Source organism: Falco naumanni, chromosome 5 (genome assembly GCF_017639655.2).
Source record: "Falco naumanni isolate bFalNau1 chromosome 5, bFalNau1.pat, whole genome shotgun sequence".
NCBI lineage: Eukaryota > Metazoa > Chordata > Aves > Falconiformes > Falconidae > Falco > Falco naumanni.
Window position 1 is genome coordinate 4,149,589 of NC_054058.1, and position 21,101 is coordinate 4,170,689.

Consider the following 21,101-nt stretch of genomic DNA (forward strand, 5'->3'; position numbering starts at 1 on the left):
TGGCTCCAGCCTGCGCCTCTGCAAAGGAAGGCAAACGCTGAGGTGACGGAGCCGTGTTGGAGGGCAGGAAGGCGCCTTGCGACGAATGACTTGATGAAGAGCGGCAGAGATTTTACTGGGGCGGCTCCTGGTCTCTCTCCTCCTCGCCGGCCCCTTGTCGGGCCTTTTCAGAGCTGAGCATTGGCAGCGCGGGAAGGTCTGAGCGCGCTGCGGGCTGCGGCTCGGCTGGCAGTGATTTCCTCTCAGGCAGTCCGTTATCTGCCGACTGTCAGGACAGGCTTTCCCTCTTCCTCCCCCTCGTACCCCAACTCCTCTCCCCGCCTTCCCGCAGCCTCTCTGTACGCGTGCACACACACACACACACATGCAGGCACGTTACTGCCAAAAACTGTCCTCCGCCCCCCTTCTCAACTAACTTCCCTTCAGCATTTTTTTGAGCTGGATAATCCTAGGATTTGTAAAACGGGGGAATGGAGCGAGCGAGCGAGCGGGAGTCAGGACAGGAAGCTGGTTTCTCATTCCTCTAACTGTCCGAAGGCAGGAGGAGGGGAAGGGGGGGAGCCAACGAGGAGCCTTGTGCAGAGTCTTCCCCAGTCCCTTTTCATTAGTCCGTTTGAACTTCCAGTCTCCTCCAAAAGCTGAGAGAAGGACGACCAGGCTGGGACGCTTGCTGCTGGAAGTGGTGACAGCGTGGCTGACGAAACCCAGAAGGTGGCTGTGGAGGGTCCCGGGACCACGCTGAGGGAAAGACGTGTGTGTGTCCCCCGCCACTGCCTGCCCCCAACTTGCCAGCTCCGATGCGGGCACCCGTCCACCACCCACTTCCCTCTGATGAGAACCCTTCCGGGCTCGGGCTATGATCGCTGCTGCTGCTGGCTGGGGAGCCTCCTCTCGCCCTGACCTTCCTCTGCCACAGGAGCAGCCCAGCATCTGGTGGGGATTAATGTTTACTTCTCCGGCTGGACGGTGTACGGGACCCCTGATGTTGCTCCCTGGGAACGGGACACGGGCAGTGGTCTGAGGAGAAGAGCAAGATTTTTGTTGCCCAGCGTGAGGCCGGGGGGAGGGGGGCAAGCAGGAGGGGGGTGAACCTCTTTTGGGACTAACCTCATGAAGAACAAGGGAGCCAAACAGAAACTCAAGAGGAAGGGAGCCGCGAGCGCATTCGGCTGTGACCTGACGGAGTATCTGGAGAGCTCTGGGCAGGATGGTAAATGCCTCTTTATTCTCATTCGGGTTGCGGAGAAGCAGAGCGTGCCCCCCCGGTTTTAACCCGTAGGACTGCCATTGAGACCTTTCACAAGGCTGAGGGAGCTGGGTTACCCCTGGGAAGTGGAGTCACTGCCCGCTTACTCAAGATGAATGAACGATCGGAAGATTGCTTTGGTGATGCATCTGCATGTCCCTTGCATGAGTAGCGCTGTGTGTGGGCAAAGGGCTGGGCTGTGGCTCTCGGGCTGCCTAAGGTGCGGGCAGAGGCAGTGAGCCGTATGGTGGGGTGCCTTCTCCCATCTGCCTGGCCGTGGAAGGGAGCGGCAGGCTTTCAGAGAGCTAGGTTGGGAAATTGGAATGGCGCTTAGCGTTGCCTGCTCCCGGACTTCAAAATTGTCCCAAGACTAGAGTGTTGCAGGGCTGTAGGGAGGAACTGGGAACGTCCTGTCTGCCCCTCCTGGACTCCAGTACAGTTCCCGTAATGTCCTTTCCCTGCTGGACGCAGACATGATTGAGACCAGGGGGTGAGGTGGAGTAGGGATGGGTGTGAGGTGTAGGGGGCAACTGAGCGTATGTTTTCACTCCCCTGCCTGTTACCTTTCTCTCGTTTCCTCCTCCTCCTGACCTCCATGCCCCCAGGTATCAGATGAGAACATGGTAGCTCAGACAAGAGGTAACTCCAATAAATCAGAGGTGAAATGGTCAGCCCTTGATGAGGGAAGGAGCAGAACAGTTTTTCTTACAGAGGGTTGGCTGATGAGAGAAGCAGTTGTGAGTTTGGCATAAAGACCTGCTGTTTAGCAAGAGGAAAAATAAATATATGCCTGTTACCATCTCTGACGTTAGCATTATCTTCCAGGTTTAGCATTATGTTCCAGTTTGAATTAACTGACTTTTAGCAAGGTCAGGCTACCCTGTGCAAAAAAAAAAAAAAAAAAAAAAAAAAATGCTTCTAGCAGCAATGTCAGCTTTGTACGGGGAGGGCTGTACAATCAGGTCTTTCATTTGCCGATGAGCATGGCTGATGAAGTGCAGGGTGGAACTGCACTGGCAGAGGGATGGACTACATCACAGCACTCCTTTCCGTTGCACAGCGAAGACGGCAGTACATGTATCACCAAGATAAATTGTTATATACGTGCATTTACTTAGGTACGGGGGAAAGCCAGTCATTCAATTTCACCGTGAGTCATCCATAACAATTACTGTATCTTTTAACTTATATAGCCCTTAATGGCAATTGAGTTGAAATAGCAAAAATAACAGACTTAATGAACTGATAGCACTTTGCCAGCGTGAGGTACAGATAGATAAATTCCATCCAGTGCTAACATGAGCCGCTGTGGTGGAGGTACAATTTACAGCTGTTTACAGGAACACTGAAAAACAACGCAGGGAAGGCAGGCACAGGCAATATATTCAGCTGAAGCAGCAAGGGGGGTTTTAAAGGGAGAAACACAGTTACTGCAGTTGAAATTATGCCAGAAGAGCAAAATTTATTACCTAAAATCTCATCGTTTTTTAAAATAGTTTTTGGGCACAAGAAAGAAGGACATTGCCTCAAGACTCATTTGTGGGATGGTTCACAGTTCCAACCTACTTGTCTCTCCGTGCTGAGGAGCAGTGGGGGAGAATATGAAGTTCCTTTCCCTTTATGCAGTATTGTTGAATAGCACATCCCGTTGCCCAGTGCCGTGGGATCCAGAAATGAAAGACTCAATTGTTATAGGTTTATTGAGAAGGGTGTAAGTCATATTGGTACAATTCCATTCGTCAGGACAGGGGGAGAAGAAGGGAGAGTGTTACAGATATTCACTTGGTTGCTAGTAGGGCTCTCAGGATTAATAGGAATGTGACCATGTATGCCAAAGTGACACCTTGGGAAGAAATGAAGGTTCAGATGTCACCAGGACTTCATAAATTTGCTACCTCTAACTATAAAACAAAATTAGAAGAACATTTAGGGTATGAGAGGTGGTTGATTTGGGGATAATTGAATTGTCCTGCTAAGAATTATTTCCAGTGACAAGCCAGTGCTCCTGCAAGGGAGGGCTTTGGTAGAGAATTAAAGTAGTAACTTTGTCTCTGCTTTAGATAGATGCGTTTCACTGGCAGGATGCAGGCTGTGGTTGTTCCCTACTTGGAAGCAATGAAGACTTAAGACTGTGCGCGGTGTGTGGGAGTGATGAGGACCGGGAGAGCACTTTGGCTGCTGTCCAGAAAATGTTTTGTTATGGACCTTTGTGAAAGCAGGTTTTGAAATGCACCCAGAAGGGTTAACTGGGAAAGAAGAAGAGGCTGTGGGACAGGCAGGACACAAGTCAGGTTGGTTCGTCTTTCATGCTGGGGTCTGCTTTATGCCATCCTGCAGTGTTGCTTTGTGTGACTGGTCCTGCACAGTCACGCACAGGCGAAGAGAAGTGGAGACCAGCTTTGCTGGGGATGGGGATGGCAAAGCGAGCACGGGGAGAGGGGTGGGTGTGGATGGCCGAGGCTAGTGTAGACAATTCAGTTTAGCTTTTTCCCCTCCGGATTAGTACATGGCCGTTACAGTTAGGGGGTGCTGCACCACTTGTGTGATGCTTTGTGGAGGAGATGCACAATTTGAGTCCCTACATACTTGCGGTTATTGAAGAGCAGCTTGTGATTTCTGCAAGGACCTTAGTCCCCGTGTAGTTGCCAAATTCCAGTGGAGAGAATTTTATTCTGCTTAAGGTATCAGCATTTCCTCCCTGTCATTTAACTGTTTAGTAGCTTGCTATAGCCTGCTTCAGAGATGGCTGCATTTCAGCGAAGGGTGAAAAGATCCCACTGTCTCCCTAATCAGACAGATGTATCTAAGGCTCTGTTACCAAGAGCTTTATGATAATACAATAAAAGCTGCAGCAGAACTACAAAGTATTTAAAAGCAGTGTAGACAGAAAGACTTTGGCAGGTATAGTGAGGCAGCTTGGGAAACTAAAAATGTGATACAAAGCCTTTAGCCTTAAGCTGATTTTTTGGATCTGACCCAGGTCAGTGGTGATGGACAGATGCTGCTGTCTGGTAGCTGGTTGGAAGCTCAGATGTGTTAAATTTACTGTATTTCAAGTCAGTTCCTGTCACTAACGCATTTGACCCTACTTGGCCTTTTCCTGCTGACAGTCTCTACACAGAGGCTGGTCACGCTCCTTATGCAGGCAGACTGCTATCAGTGCTCCCAAGCATTTAAAGTCATGACTCAGGCCACAAAGAACAGGAGATAAAATAAAAATCAGTGCTGGGTTTTTTTCTGCTTTCTGTTTTCTGAAACTTCATTGTGCATCTGAGTTGCGTTTTCAAGTCCTTCCCCTGGCAAGAAGGTTAGAAACTTGGGAAAAAATTAAGTTTCTCTTCCTTCCCACTAACATTCTCAAACAATGACTCTAATAGCAGTGGATTTGAGGGAAAGCTCACATAAGACATAAAAGAATGGTGGCTGGCGATACCAATGAGTAAAAGTTGTCTGATTTCACACGGTCCCTCTTCTGTTGCTGCCAGCACTGAATCCACACACGGAGGCAAGAGATCTTTGGGAGTGTCAGGGTTTCACTGGAAAGCAGTGCCAGGCTTTTGGGGATGGATAGACAGACATGCAGGAGGCAGTTAGTGCTAATGCTCTCTACTAAACCGTTTTCCTGTGCCAGATTTTACCAAAGTGGTGTGCAGGTGCAATGGAGCTATTAGCTCTGAAGGATTAACATTAGAGCCATGTTTTGGCCTCTTGCTAACCAGCCTGGTTTCCAGAACAAAAAAGCACATGGTGCCTCTGCTGAGGTCAGTGGGGGCTGCACGTCAGCCCCCCAGTTCCTCCAATAACAACAGTATAATTCTCTAGTGACGGGTGGGCCAGCAGAGAAGACAAGATGCAGGGCTGGGCACAGACCTTAGCTGGGGCAGGACAGCCTGAACTGCTTAAGAGTGATCTTGCTTCTGGTTATATCACAGAACTGTTGTAAGAGGGGGCTGGAAAAGTGAAAGCTGTTAAAGTGTGGGGGGGGCTAAGTCAAAATGAAGTTTGATACTCCTGGTACTTCTAACCGAGGGAGATTCAGACTGGAATTTCAGGTACACAGCCAGGTACAACTGCCACTTTTTTACAATGAAAATACACATAGCATGTACAAAAATTGGGTCGTGCTGGTAAAAGATAATCCAATTTTTTGCATAGGAGCTGCTACTAGTTCAGATCTACCTTTGCTTACTTGCTTAGAGCCAGGAAGGGCTTGGAGAAAGGCTGAATCATTTCCTTTATTTTTAGTATGATGGTCTCTAGATGTGATAGGAGGTGCTACCAGGACTGCAAAAAGCCAAATCTCAGATTAGACGCCTTGTTCTCAGGGTGCAGGTCAGCTCTATGTGTCTGAGCTGCTCCTATCTTCTGGAGAGTTAATTCTGCTGTTGCTGTACCCCTCTGTGGTTTCTTGCACATCTGTTTCCTGCCTTATGTGTCTGGTTGGGATGCAATGAGCTCAGCTTTTCCCCTTAACCCCCTCCCACACTCCCCACAGCTCCCTCAATGGCTCTCATCCTGAGCATGTAGCACCCAAAGCCCTTTCTGTCTCTTTGTCTAATGCTGCTTATTGGCGGTGTTATTTGCTGTAGAAATAGGGCTGCTTCATCTGAGGAGCTCTGAAGCCACCAAATCCCTCGTGCCCTGCACTTGAGGCTCCTTCTTGCCATGGCAGAGCGCAGGGCTGGCCAGCAGCACTCTGGAACAGCAGCCAGGCAGGGAAAGGGAGCTGTTGCCTGCAAATGTAAGGGTGAGGAAAACCTTACAAGCCCCTGGATTGTAATGTGGGGAAAGAGACAACAAGATGGGTAGGCCATATGATATTCTTCTGAGCTGTGTGGCTGTGCAACGATTGCTTCTGCCTTGTCACAACTGCGTTTGGATGAAAGAGTGAGGAAAAGTCCTCATGTAGTGTTAGTGGTCTCATAAAAACATGGTAGCTCTGGCTTGCACTGGTTCTCCAAGCAGGATCTTAACCGCTTCTGGGAGCTGCAGTGGGTCAAGACTTTGCTGTAGAATAGGCAAGTATTTCTGAGGGAAAATAGTAACAGTAATTCGGCGATCATATGCTTTGTAGAGAGGACAGGTGGCCTTGGATACCCTGGCTGTTTTGGTACAGCCCCTTGGCATGCCAACTTCTGCCTGACTTTGACGCAGTGGGTTTCATTGAGAAGCTGCCTCGTCCACCCCCAGATGGATGAGGAGACCTGTCACTCAGGAAGAAAGCAGTTCGCTTCGAGAACAGGCTCCCCTCGGAGCCAACTGCTAAACCTGCTACCCAGATGTGAAGCAGCTTTTCTGGGTCGTGTGGCTTTCCTTCCTCACACTCGCATGTGCAGCTGCATACGTTTTGGGATAAGAGCATGCAGGGATGTGCGTGAGGGTGTATGCAAGCCCGTAGCACATGTAAGTGTGTACTACACCAAGATGCATTTGTGTCCACTTAGTATATTTATTTTAAGATGCTTTTCCTGTGTTGGTATTTTGAAGTGAATGCATGCCCAGACTGTTGGGTAGGTGCTTTTGGTTAGCAGTGCATGCAGAAAAGCCTAGGAAAATTGCTGAAGGATTGTTAATGGCAATGTGGAGGAAAAGATGAGGCCCTTTTTTTTTTTTTTTTTGAAGTCCCCTTGGAAAAATGAAAATGCCAAACACTCATTTAATCTGCTGCAGAAGAATGAAGAGCTGCATTCATCCCACTCTCAAAATTAGAAACTGTGGCACTGGGGATTTCTGTCTTAAGAACTGATGGAGCTGAAAAGAAACCTTTTTCTCTTTCTGTAGCCAAACTGATTTCAATCCAGATCTCTTCCCTGACCTACCTCACTCAGGCTAGGCAAACACTTCTCTCCCCGCAAGGAAGGAAGCAGCAGGGTCTGGGAGGAGAACGGGACAAGAACAGCCTCTTGAGCTGGCTTGAAATGCATTGATCCTCTTTTTTCTCTTTTTTTTTTTTTTTTTTTTTTTGTCTGGCATGTTGCTGCAGCCTGCTCTGCATTTTCACACTGCTGGTATCCTAAGAAGCTCCCTGACCTGCGCTTTGTGGGGTCTACCCCTGGCTGTAGTTGTGCAGCCTGCGTGGATACCTAAGGCTGCATCCTCTCATCTTTGTGATGGGAGCAAAAGGGACAGCTGAGCTCTGAGGTCTGGGGACAAGAGAAGGGGAACTGTATTATTGTACAGTGGAGGAGAGCAGTGGCAGAGGGGCCCTGAGGGCTGAGTACATGAATTGGCAGGTGGAGGAGCTGGGCTGGGGCTGGGGGGGGAAACCAGCTCCTTGGCCTTTCAGAGTCTGCCAAGGCATGTCCAGCAGACAGGGGAGTGAGAAACATTGCTGCCAAAATGGAGAATGTGGGGGAAATTATTAATAACATAAAGGCTGCTTTTTCTCCACCCACTCTCACAAGTGGAGCATCACATTATGAGTCCCAGATATCAGCCTCTATGGCAACAAAGTGAGAGCAAGAAGACACTGGGAACAACGGGAGCAGGAGCCATCTGTCTGCTTCTGTTGCTCCACTGTTCCTCCTTGTTTTGGATGATGTTCGTGTTACTTCCTCAATCTGTTTCTGGTTCTTGGGAGCTGGATTTTTGTGCCTCTGTGGCACAGTGTTACTGCAGTTAAACACGCATGTTGCGAGCTCAGCTCCTTGTTCTGTGTTAACTTTCCATTGCTGGCGCTGTGTGATTAGCAGAGAGCCCTTCCATGCTGCCTCCTGCTTTACATTTCCCTTACCAAGCGCTGCAGGAGGCACACGTGTCGTTTGCATGCACTAAGCCCCACTTTGATCCTGCATTCTCCCCCACTCCCTGCGAACAGCGTGAATCACATGTCTTGCCTGCAGATTCTAGATTAGAAAACATATTTTGATTTAGCAAATGTTTTCCCTTTGTTGGTAACAGCTGATTTCATCTGAACTTGGGAAACCAAGGAGTAGGGGCTTCTCTGCATGGTGGTATCACAGCTCAAGAAGGCTCAAGGGAATCACTGCCATGGATGAAATGCTGGCGCTGCACAGGGTGGTTGTGCAACATAGGTTGATGTAGGCACGGTGAACCACCAGTCTGGCGTGTTTGGATCCAAAGTTTTGGTGTAGGCCTGGTTCTAAGTTTGGAGAGCTGATGACCCAAACAAAATACTAGAAAGCTTGCGTCTGTAACTCAGGCTTTGCGTATATGATGCAGTTCTACAGCAGCAACATTTGCTGGCAGTCAGGGCTGTGCCAAAGATTTATGTTCCAGTGTTTCATTTCTCCTTTAACAGTAATAGGGGAAATGAAAACAGCCCGTCAGTAACAGGATACCTGGTCCTTCTCTGAAAGACCTGGGGTGGGGTGGCTTCGACTGGATCTCCGATCTGCATTGGATGCCGTTTTCCTAAGCGTGAAATATAAATGGAGGATGATTAAAGGATGGAGAGCTACTGGCGTCTGCCTCCAGTCCTGAACCACCGACAGGGTGCCAGATGCACTTAGAGCTTTGACATGGAAACCTGCAGATACCTTATTACAATACAAAAGCTGCTAATTGGCTCACACCACTGGTTGCTTTAAAGGCAACTGGTCTTGCTAGTTGCCTACTAGTGTCTACTTTCCATACGTCCCCAGAGCCCCAAGCCCCAGCTGTCCTTTGTTCCTATGCCAGAGCTTTCAGCTTCTCTGCTGATAACTTCAGTGAATGTGTTTTGCATTGTCAACAAAAATAAATAAATAAATCTGCAGCATGTTTACAATGGACACAGACAGAGAACAGTGTAACAGAAATTGAATTTAGTGTCGAATTAAATAATGTGGGGCAACTGCGCTGACTGTATTATTAACTTTCATACTTAATTCAATAATGTAACGCTCTATTTATATTTCTATATTAATCTGAAACTACAAGCAGACTTTCTGGTCTTCTGCACCAGTGTGATTGCAGATATGAAAGTACTTGCCATGGGCTTAAGACCTAGCTTGTTGTCAAATGTTTATGCCCTTGCAGACAGTGAAATTATAGACACCAATACTAAACTTCACCCTCACTCAAGTGCCAGATCAATGCTACCGTTGTGTGTGAAAGCAACAAGTTCAGTCCCTAATGCTACAAGTCTTTTGCGCACACCACATAAGTGGACAGGGAGGTCCTAGTCCTCTTCTGTCTCACCCTCCTGCCTTGAACACGACCCTGCAGCTGGATCAGGCTCCCATTTTCAGCCCAGTGGAGACATTTTTGGTCTTAACAGCGCACCGAAAGGGCTAGAGCAAAACCCATGCTTTTTGCACTTGCCTTTGGTTCCTCTGCCTCAGTTGCTATCCTCAAACCAGCCTGTCTCCATCCTCATGCCAGCAGCTGGTGCTGTGTGACAGCCCCAGTTCCAGCCGTGCTGGGCTGGCTGGATGGCTTCTTCAGCTTTGGTGATTTAATGTCCATATAGGAAGAGTCACCTTAACAGCAGTAGAAAATGTTACAGAATCACAAAATTACTGAGATGAGCAGGGACATCTTGAGTTTATCTAGACCAAACCCTCTGCTCAAGCGAGGTCAGCTTGAACCAGTTGTCCGGGGCCGTTTCCAACTGACTTTGGAATACCTCCATGGATGGAGACCCCACAACCTCTGTGAGTAACCTGACCCAGCCTTTGACTACCATCACAATAAAAAAGTATTGTGTTCAGATGGAATCTCATGGGTTTCAATTTGTGCCTCTTGTCCTGTCAGCTGGCACCACTGGGAAGACCCTGCCTGACTCCCTGTTCTTCCCCGCCCTCCCTCCCCCGTCAGATATTTGTTCACAACAATAAGATCCCTCCTGATCCTTCTCTTATCTAGGCTTAACAATCCCAGCCTCTCCTCATATGAGAGATGTCCCAGTCCCTTAATCATCTGTGTGGCCCTGAGCTGGGCTTGCTCCAGTAAGTCTTTCTTGTGCTGGGGAGCCCAGAGCTGGACACAGGACTCCAGGTGTGGGTTCACTGGTGCTGAGGACAGGGGAGGGATCACATCCCTTGACCTGCTGGCAATGCTTTTCCTGATTCTTCTGATGTTCCTAGTAACTTACACAGTTTCCATCTGAAACTGGCCTTGGTCTCCCAGCCTAGGCTGGCAATTTCAGTCAATAACTAACATGCAGTTGGGACAGTGAAAAGGATTCTTTCTGCCCTGGTTAATGGTGCAAATGAATTGTTTTTTCATAAAGGGCCCCTGTTCTTTAACGGTTTCTGCAGTCTTGCTGCTGGCTGGCTTGAATTAACGTATGCTTTATATAATATGCTGATACGCTGCATTTAATGAAAGCTGTGTGGAGCCTTGGTTTAAGACAAAGCCTACAAATAACGCTGTGAAGCAGCACACCTTTCTCAGGTGGTGGTTGTACACCTCCCCAGAGGCACTGTGCACCAAACTGGGGGGCTTGTGGCCAGATTTGCTTCTTTTGTGGTGGCTATTACATGCCCTTCTCCAGCACGGGGACCAGGCAAGGGGAGGCGAAACGTGCATCCTTGCATCCTTGTGCAGGATTCTCAGCTGTGGCTGCTGCCCTCAGAAATGCCCTCAGCAGCTGAGCTGGGTTCACAGCCATTTATCTCCAGCTCCTCTCTCTGCCGTCTTCTACACTCAAGGCTCAGCTAACTAAATGCCTTTGGAAATGCTATTATCTCCCGTGCTCTCTGGGACCAGGAGCAGCTTGAAGATTTATCATCTGGAACAGGAGGCTTTGTTTAGTTCTGTAAAGCACAGAACAGTTAAAGAAAGAACAAAAACTAAACCCCAAACCAAATGCAAAGCTCTCTTTACATCTCATGTCCTTTCTTTGCTCTCTCCCATCTGGAAACGTGTGCATTTGGTTTTGTAATGTCATTAGATACTGTCACGTGGTGAAATGGTTACAGGAGCTATACCTGCAGCTCTGAAATAGGGATTGAACATCCAAAGGGCCAGGAGACATTCCTGCTGTACCTAAGTTGTGTAACTTGTTTCCTAAAGAGTATTAGACAGGAGACCAGGTCAGATTCTCCAGTACAAACTTCATTTAAAGGATACCAGGCTGGTTTTCACCAGACATGGCAGCATTAGTCCTGCCCTTTTTTCTGAAGGGTGCTGACGTGCTCACAAACTTTCTCTACATGTGAGATGCAGGGCTGAGAATCCAGGCTAGACCTGTGCCTGATCTCACCCTCTATATTCACTGCCTCATCAAAAAATGCTGATTTAGCAAACCCAGAACACTGGGAGAAAAGGGCTGGGGATAGGGTGGTGTTTACCTGGATTTGAATATTTCAGCTGGGATATTTTTGATACTGTTAGTGTTCTGTATTTGCCATCTCAGCAGTGAACGTGGCTGTCAGTCCTGTTGCAGACAGGAGGTTTGGCAGCGAAACAGGACCAACCAGCATGGGGAAACCCCTTTGCTCCATGTGCAGCTAGTGCTTGTTTTCCTGTTCATCTCACATTATGGTGCTGCTGGTAGGGATGGCAGTCACACCTCGGGAGGTTCAGAGGTGTGATCGGGCAGGGTGACCCTCCTTCTGGATCTCTTGCATCTGTGCTGCAATTGTGTGAAATAAATAAGCTGTCAGCACGACTGAATTGCTTGCTTGCCTTATGCAAAATCCGAGAGGGGAACAGCTTTCCCATTTTGCTCTTTCATCTTCCTAGGGTGCTCCACTCGGTATTGCATTTTCCTTACCCTTGCTCTGGTCAGGTAGTTTCAGATACATGAGAGGCTAAATGAGAACAAACTCTCTTGTGAGATTTATTGCATCTTCTGCTTCTAATCAAGCCAGAAAAATAGAGCAACAGACTTCCTTCTATAATCCTGTTCTTTCCCCTCCAGTCCTGGTTGGAAACCCAAAGTACAACAAGGTAGAGGAATGCAGCAAAAAGAAGTTAAAACAAATGCCCTGGAATCTCTAAAAGGAGCTTGGGTTTTTGCCTGAGGTGACAGCTCATAGTTACAGAAGGGTTGTGGGGGATTCTCCTTTTTCTCAAAAGTTTTCAGTTCCTCTTAGGGTGGGGTTTTTTTTTCCTTTTTTTTTTTGTTTGTTTGTTTTATTTTGTGTGTCGCCCCCCCCCCCCTACTCCATTTCAATAACTTTATTGCCAGGATGGCAGTACGCACATGTTGCCAGAGTCAATACATCAAGCGCCTGTGCCTAAGGCGGGCTTAGGAGCGGTAAATGGGAAGAGCTGGTTTTGATCTATTGAGCCCATTATTCTACCTTCCTGGCTCGACAGCGAGCACCAGTCGCACGCTGCTGCCCAAGGTTTGCTGTGTAAAGCCACAAACGGGGTCTGAGTCAGGAAATTCAGTTCCAAATCCCAATAGCTCCAGTTTGGGGTCCTGGGGGTGGCAGGCAGAGCATGGCGGTGGAGGCAGCCCCCCGGCATTGCTCGCAAACGTGCTTCAGAGGCGCAGATGGAACCAACGTAGTAAATACAAAGAAGGGCTAGGAGTCCTAATTAGTCCTCATTTCTAGCCTGCTAAAACACCCGTCACTCTGCTGCAATAATGAGATTTGAGAAGATTAACTGGATACTGCTTAGGCTCCTCAACATGGCAGCTCAGTAAATGTGCTGCTGTTCAGCCTTAAGCCGCGGTTGCAGCAATTACACCCTAAGCAGGTTTATGTCTGGTTAGCGCTTGCATGGGAGTTGCCCAAAAAAAATCTGTGGCAGGAATGGGTAATCTGGATGATTCAGAAGATGGCAAGCGTAGGATCACTTCAGTCAAGTTGCTGCCATGGCATCATTTAGGGAAACATTGCCATTTGGGCACAGGGAAAAGCAAGGGCCCCAACCCTTTAAAAAAGCTCTGGTTTATTTTTTGTTTCTAAGGGATAGGGACTTTTGTACACATGTCCATGCTTTTCCTTTCCAGGAGCAATTTCAGCTGGAACCATGATTTGTGTTTTTTTACCCAATGTCCTAAAGTGTCACGTAGCCTTGCTCTGCTCAGCTCAACAGCTGCCACCTCCCAGCCTAGAGGTGGGTGGAGTGAGTCTTGTTTTTGCAGTTTGTGAAATATTTCAGGATGTAAGGCACTCGTTAAATTATTGATGTTAGCTCTTGGGCATTACAGACAGACATGAACTGCAGCTCTGGATCCTAAGGGCTTTGGAGGCTTATGCCTGCCCTAATAATGGTTCCCTACTTGGGATTTTTCATGCATCTCTTACTACAGATTTGAACTCACTGTGAGATGGTGGGAGGATTTAGCAGGTGGACAAAGGGTGAAAGCAAGGCTTTTCTTTGCAACATTATATACCTATGAAGCCAATTTAAGTGAGGATTGGTAGAAAAATGGGGGAGAGACATGTGTTTTCTTTGGGAGAATGGGGAAAATCAGAATAATGTGTTCCTGCCTCTTGACAGAGACTGTTTGCAGGATATAAAAAGGTTTTGTATAGTTGTGATTCAGTGGACAGCGCGGGTGCACCCAACATCAGTTCTTGTGCTTAAGGGAAGATATTTTAGCCTGTAAAGTGCCTTAATTTCCATCCCTTTCCCCACTTCTGCCTCCTTGAAAAGAGGCTGATAGCAATAGCACCACTTGCTTTACCTCTTGGCAATGCCGGTGTAGAGTTTGGGACGTTCAGTGCAGCCTTGTCTCTGCAGTGCTTTCAGCCCTTCGGCTGGGCTGTGGTGGTGAGGAGCAGGACCTCAGTCAATGGGGGACAAGGGACAGAAGGCAGCAAGAGTGGCACTGAGTGCTGCTGAGATCTCTGGGTGGCTTTGGGGGCTGCTCGCAAGTTCACAGGGAGCCGAATGCAAGTGAAAACTGGGATACGGCAGGAAAATCCTCTCCCATGTCTGATGAGGGGTCTTGTATTTGGGTTTGAATGGGAAGTGTTCAAGGAGCTTCTCCCTTTGCCTCCCCTTCCCCATCCTTCTACCTTCAGGACGTTGTGGTTGTGCACAAACCTCCTGCTTACTATGGGGGTGAGGAAGGGGTGAGGGCCACCTCTGACCCTCTCCTTCCCTTGGCAGTTTCATGTTAATTAGCTCGTCCCTAGGAGACAAGCCCACAGCCCGACAGTGCGGTGATTCAGTGGCCAAACAATGTCCAATTATCCCGGCCCAGGGAGCAAGAGGCCAGCCCCTGGCACGTGGGCTCCGTGCCCCTGGCTTGGTAGCTCCTCGAATGCACTTGGCCAGGCCAGTAACGCTGCTTGGGGCGATTTGACACGTGTCAGCGGTTTTGGTTGAGTGCTTTTCCGAGCTACCAGCAGCACAGTTGTCTGAAATGTTGGGAAGAGCTCCATGCATGCCCTGGGCAGTGCCATCCACTCCGTGCCCTGTGCCAAGGCAGTACCGGTGGCTCGAACAGAGCGTGGACGTTCACATGTGAAATTAGATTTTGTACCTTCAGCATGGTTTCCTTTATCCTGCATCTGGTTTGGTGACCTGGTGGACATGGAAGCAGTTTAAAAGCACACCTTTTGCTTTTCCCTTTACGTTCTGGTGTTTGGAAGTGACTCAAGGCTGAGCTTCTCAGACTGGAGTTGGAACTACACAGAGAGCAAAGGTGGTAGGAGCTACACCGGTGGCATGCTGCAGGCTATGGCAAGCTCTGCTCCTTCCACTGCTTGACTCAGAGATCTTAGGCTACTCCTTCTTCTTCCACATTCTGCTTCCCTCAGTGGTTAGATGATGCTGGTATTGTCTTCTTTTCCATACAAAGTTCTCAGTATTATTATTGTTTTTATTATTATTATTAAATGTGGAGGGTCTCAGCTGTTTTTGTCACCCAGTACTGAAAAGTGGGCTCCTGCAGCTGTGGGGAATGCCGCACTGGATGACAGTGGGGGCAGAGAAGGGTGGCACTTGCCCAGCTTGCCTGTCTCAGGCAGCCCCCATACCAAGAGCCTCAGAGGGAGGTGTGAGGAACACCAGGGTGGCATCACAGACCTGGAGAGGAAGGTTGCTAGTGCTTCCTCCTGAGTCAGTGAGGCCTCTGCCCCGATACATGATGTTTTAGCTTTGAAGAGAACGTGACAGCCATTTACCCCCTAACCTCTGGGTCTAGGAAGTGGAAAAACAATGCAGCATCTATCTGAAATAGCAGAAGAGATTACCCTAAAGTGGAATTTGGCCAGGATGCTGTCCTTAGTTCTGCTAATCTTTACAAAAAACCACACACACACACAAAAAAAAAAGACAAAGAAAGAGAAAAAAACACCCCTGCTACAAAGACTTTCTGCAAGAGTGCAGACTTCACTTTATAGTCTCTGATTTGGAAGGGAGAATATGCAATAACACAGCTTTTTCTTTGCACACCATGGGATGTGGTGTGTTACTGGATCAGGGAAAAGACTGCCCCTTACAAGTCACTGGCAGCAATTTCAATTTATTCTGATTTTGGCACCAGACTCAGTCTTAGGTTCACGATAGAAGCTAGTGATAATATCCAAATAAACAGCTGGGAGGGAAGAAGTGTGGCAGAGAAAAGGAAAAGGAGACTACAGGGGCTGAATGGGGAAAGGGAATAAGGGCAAAGGTGGAGTGGAGAAAGCATGTGAAGAAATTCCATTATGTTTGAAATGGAGGAGAGGAAGGTTGGAAAAACTAGCTTGAGAGCAAAACTGACCTTATTGGAACAACTGGAGCCTGCCAGTGGATGGTGGGAGAGAGAGGGCTATAAGTGGGAGCAAGATTCAAAATCCTGGCATCTTTGGTAGTAAGGATAGGATGAAGAGATGCTTTTCTGGGTGCAGCCAGCCAGAGGATAGATGGGAACAGCCTTCATCAGAAACAGCAGAGAGTAAAGGAAAGGTGCTCACAGTGCCAACAACTCTTGTTATCCAAACCTCTTCCAGATTCTTACCCAAAACTGAGCCAGTGTGAGAGGTGAGGGAATTATTTCTGGCTCCTTTCAGCCCTTAAACAAGCTTGGTTTTGGAAAGTACAAGGACGTGCCATTGAGTTACTGCATTGAGAGTGATGCAGTTTTTCATCAGCTAACTACATTTTTTCATTCCCCCTTTGCTGCCTAACTCATGTTAAAATGAACTTCAGTCTCTGATCAGCTCCAGAGTATATGGGTGTGAGCAAGAGCAGCTTTGTCTTGCTTGGATAAGCTTTCAAGACTTAACATTTAACTGTGCTCAGCTTCATTGCCTGCTGAGGGCATGCAGTGCCTCAGCTTCCTTTGCTTTGGAAGCCTGTGCTATGAATCAAAACTTCTCTGGTTTTGTAGTCTCCAGTATGTTTCTGCTTTTAGATCATGCTGTTTGTCGCCCTTTGAGAGATGAGAAGGGGATGAACTCAGCTGGGTGGTTTTTTTCCTCTGAAACCCATCAGCCATGTGCTAACATCAGGATACAGGTCCTGGCCTGAAGTGTGTGGCTCAGCTGTGCTGGCTGCGGAGACCTGCAAAGGCAAAGAGATGATTGACTTATACAGCAGCACTGTAGCTATCAAAATGTAAGGAAGTTTGATTAAGCATGATCTCAACGCCCTTTTCCTGCAACACCCCTTCTTGTGTTTGCAACGTGTTTGTTAGTGTCTGAAAGCCCTTAGTACAGCAAGATCCAGGAGTCAGAAAGACAAAAGAAACACAACCCAGAAACCCAACTTCTTGGCATTTGCCTTTGAAGAAGTGTAGTGCATTAAAAGACTTTTTTGTTGTTGTTGTTGCTTCCTCTCTCCTTGCTTCCTCCAATCTTTGTTATTCCCCGCAACGACTGTATTTACTTATTTGCCTCTTCCCAAACCACTGGACAGGCAGAGTCTTCATCAGGGAGCAGTTTACAGGGCTGCTGGAGTGGGCAAAACAATGGGGCTTTAATCAGGGCGCCTCCAGCAGCCGCTGCTGGCCAGAGGCTTCTCTGAATTCCCAACACGGAACAGTTGCCTCTTTCATGAACTGCCTGTGGGATGAGCACAGGATTGCTACACCCAAAGCATTTTCATGCAACAGCAGCTCTCTGAAAGGAAACGCTGCCGAGGACACCGCCTGCAACGCCCCAAGCTACTGGGGTGTCCAGTATGAGAGCCTCTTTCTTCCAGGCCTGTGCTGTGTTTGCCTTCCACATGCAATTTGTGAATAGCTCAAGTCTGGAAAGTGTTTAGGAAAGCATCTAACTTTTCTCTTAAAGGAGAAAAAAAAAAAAAAAAAGGAGAGGGAAAAAACCCCCATCAGGGGTAATGAAATAGTTTCCAATGACTTGATGCAGTGTGGCCAAACCATTTGTAATAATTTCCTTTAAATTCCTTTTATATAGAAAGAATTAAATATGAAATCATGAATCAGGAAGCAGTCATCCTGCCAGCCAGTGACATGTACAGAGAGATCAGAGCAAAGTGAGAAAGACATAGAACAGCAGGAGACTTGCAAAAACCTTTTTTAGCCCTCTCTTTTTCTTCCTCTTTTTGTTTAGTGTACACATCCATGTAGTGCTAACATTTCTTACCCAAAAGAAGCTGCGGGAATCTCCTGCTGTTCCTCGTCTCTCCGATGGCAGCCCTGAACCTTCCTGTCTTGATGTGTCTCATCTGTCTGTGTTTCCTGATGGATTTTGCAGTCCCCAGATGTTTGGATACCTGATTCATCTCAAAGGAGACTGTGAAACATTAAGTATTTTTAAATACCCAGCTTTATAATTGCTTTGTTTAACTTTGCAACATTCTGAACTCATATAAGGCAATAATAAAAATCACTGCTGTTTTCTTTCAAAGGATTTTGCCGTTGCTGCTTCTAAATTTGTGTGCGAGCAACAGATTTTGCCTCTGTGCTAGCAAGGTTGTAACATTCCTGTTTTCCAAATTCATATTTTTCCAGTACTTTTTTTTCAAACCCTCTATAAAGATCCCTGCCAGGAGTGCCCAGGCTGTTGTGTAAAAGAGGACTAAGGTTACCCAAATGCTACCAATGCAAAGTTAGGAATTTCCCCAACAAAACCTGGAATCAGAAGAAAAAAGACCTTGTCTCTGTTGTCTACAGAGATCTACAGGTCTACGAAGCTGTGAGTTACACTGGAGTTTTGCGTATCTCAAAAGCCTGCCTGGATTACACTCCGGAGTTCTGGCACTGGCCTTGCTGCCTCCTGCCCAAAGTGGGAGATGAAGATGCCTGTCTGGACCCTAGCTCATTTTGAACTGGTTCTTCTCAGATTGCTCTGATCAGGGCTGAATTTGAAGTACAGACGCCTGAGTTCCAGTTCCCTGAAATCCAGGGTGTTTAGCTGCAGGGGTTTTATCTGAGTCTGTCTCTAGCTTGGCTCCAAAGGAAGGGAGAGTAAATACTACAGGCCAGGAGACTACAGATGCAAAAAATTATAGGCTTTAAAATGTCACTAGCTGAGCACATAATGGATATTTTTCAGATTTTATGATTAGCTGTTGTGTTCTGTTGGCCAATGCTGTCTTACTGATGAGATTTATAAAGGAGTCTCAGGTCGCAGCCGGGCAAGCTAGGTTCAAAAGTGGATTCCCAGGGAACATCACTATCTTTTTTGCAACGCTTCCTTTGTTTCTTCTGAGTGGGACAAACTTGCTGATGTACACCTGCCTGTGACTCCCCCCTGCTTTACCATCTCCTCTTCCAAGTCCAACAAGACATCATTCACCCAAATGTCTGCTTGCACACTACACAGCCGAGGGGGTTATGAACCAGGCTATGCTGCTAAATCGTGTCATTATGCCCAACATTTCAGGATCTAGGGTAGTGGATTCATCCAACTGACTCCCATCTCTACCCAGAGCCATCCTAAAACCTGGGATGGCCTGCATGCTGCACGTGAAGCCAGGCTCTAACTCTACATGGGACCAGCTGTGCCCAGGGGACCAGGGCACTGGTCTATACTCCATAACAGCTGTGTCTGCGCTTCGTGCATTCGTTTTGATGTGTCTCCCTGCAGCGGCTTTCCTACTCTGCTCAGGTGGCACAGCTGGCCTGACTGAATGTCCCCTGCCCGGCTACCCTCTGGTGCATGAAGCTATGGAGTAGAAAGGAACGTGCAGGGCTGTGTGGCAGAGTTGGATGGAGCAGGGCTCTGCAAGCCAAGGGATCCGGTTAGGAACACATTCCTTGGCTGCACATTGCACAACAGGTCTTCCCTAGCATCCGGCTCTCAACACCTTGTGTCCCTTCAAGCGCTCCAACACACAGGGTCTCTCACAGTGGGACACAAGAAATGTAAGGGATTCACGTGCTGGTAGAGAAAGGGTGTCTTCATTTTGTTACTGGGGCTCTGAAAAGTTTTCCAGCACCTTGCAGCACTCTGACACCTTGCCACCATTTCAGCATACTGCTTTTTGCCATCGAGCTCCTCCAGAAGCACAGGCTGTGGTGGCATCGGACCAGCTTCTGACCTCAGGGACACCAGTATAAAGCTGGGATGCTGCAGCCAACTGGTGTGGAAGTACTTCAGATCTGCATATATGGCAAGTGTTCCCAGATGTAAAGGGGCTTATGATTTAGGCTGGTGAAACAGCAGAACAAAAGCAACGTCTACATGACGTGGGTACTTGCAAATCTCCCCTGTGACTAAGTGCTTCCACAACATCCATGCTTTCCCTGTTAACACCAGAGTGAGCTACAAATAGGTTCCAGGGAACTCCAAGGAATGCACCAGAACACAACTGGTGTCAAGAGTGAAAAAAAAGAACCAATTTTTAGGTGGATTTGTCAACGGCAGCTAGTGCTACTGTAATATACTGCAGCTGGCATTGAAGATGGTGGTAGCATCAACTCCTATAGAAGTAGATTGTGTTGGCCTAAATCTCTTGAAGGACAGACTAATGAGAAAGTATTGGTGAGACTGGATGGGTATCAGAGGAGCACCCAAGTTGAAAGCTTTGATGACAGTGCCTGGATGGGAGGTTCTGGAGACCTGGAGACAAGGCATTGTCTGTTTTAAGAGTGCTTGACCGCAGTATGACCTTCCTTAAATGAAGCCAAGCTGCAGACAAATATGATCTTTTTTGAGACATGCTGCAAAATTCCTCCTTGGCCAGGGCCCTTTTCTGCTGTAATTGGAGAAAATGAATTAATAATAAACAGAGAGAAAAAAGCATCATGGTAGGAAAAGATCAACTGAACCTGAGACGTGCAGAGCAGAGAGCAGGAAGACTCTCTGCTCATTCCGAAATACGATCACATCCTTCAGGTGATGGCTAGCAGGGAAGCGCAGCAGAGCAGTGCTACTTGGGCTCGTCAGGCTGAAGCCAAACACCTTACTAATTTCAGATGCAGATGAGAGGCAACAGCTGCTATTTTGCAGCATGTTGGCGGGCAAAGTGGAGAGGGCAGGACAAATGTCCTAGAAGCCCTGAGATCCCCCTTGTACAAACCCTTCGGGTGGGCAGAGGGATGATGCTAAGGCAACCCCTCCTGCGTGGTGCAGGCTGAAAGTGGTTCCTGTGATGGGGCAGAGAAATACGGCCGGTGGCTGGCAGTTTCTCCCATCCCTCCTTGAACTGCCCTGTGATGCTGCGGCAGGAGGGAGACACATTTTGTGGGTGTTTGCCACAGGTGACAGGAGATGCCTAGGGTAGGACATGCCTGTCTCCCCCCTCCCTGGACTTCAGAAAAACCATTTCCACTTGAAGTGGAACAGCTGTGAGGGCTGTGAGCTCCGACAGCTCTGCAGTCTGTCGGCTCAGGAGGCAGCAGCAACACATATATTTTGAGCCTTTCTCCAGACAAAGTGGGGAATGTCAGAAGGGGTGGATATCCATCCCAATATCCGAGGAGAGCCCTGAGTTCCCAGCATGGTTTCCTGTCCTCCTGGCAGCATCGGCAGCTGCTGGTTTGGAACAAACAGTCTGCGTGTCCCTGTGTGAGCCAGGGCAGCTGGAGGTGGATTTGTTTTCTGTTGATTTCATGGCAGTGTTGCTGCTTCAGGCCACTGCCTTGGTGTGAGGAACAACAACATCC

At 47.9% G+C, this 21,101-nt stretch overlaps 1 protein-coding gene across 1 annotated transcript in view; it reads left to right on the forward strand.

The window, feature by feature from the left end:
* Positions 1-223: 223 nt before the first annotated feature.
* ARHGAP31 (Rho GTPase activating protein 31) overlaps positions 224-21,101 on the forward strand; it is a 61,636-nt gene continuing 40,758 nt past the window's right edge. The window contains exon 1 of the mRNA XM_040594981.1: positions 224-1,210. Coding sequence (XP_040450915.1) covers positions 1,111-1,210 — 100 coding nt within the window. The 5' untranslated portion in view covers positions 224-1,110. The remainder of the gene's footprint in view (positions 1,211-21,101) is intronic.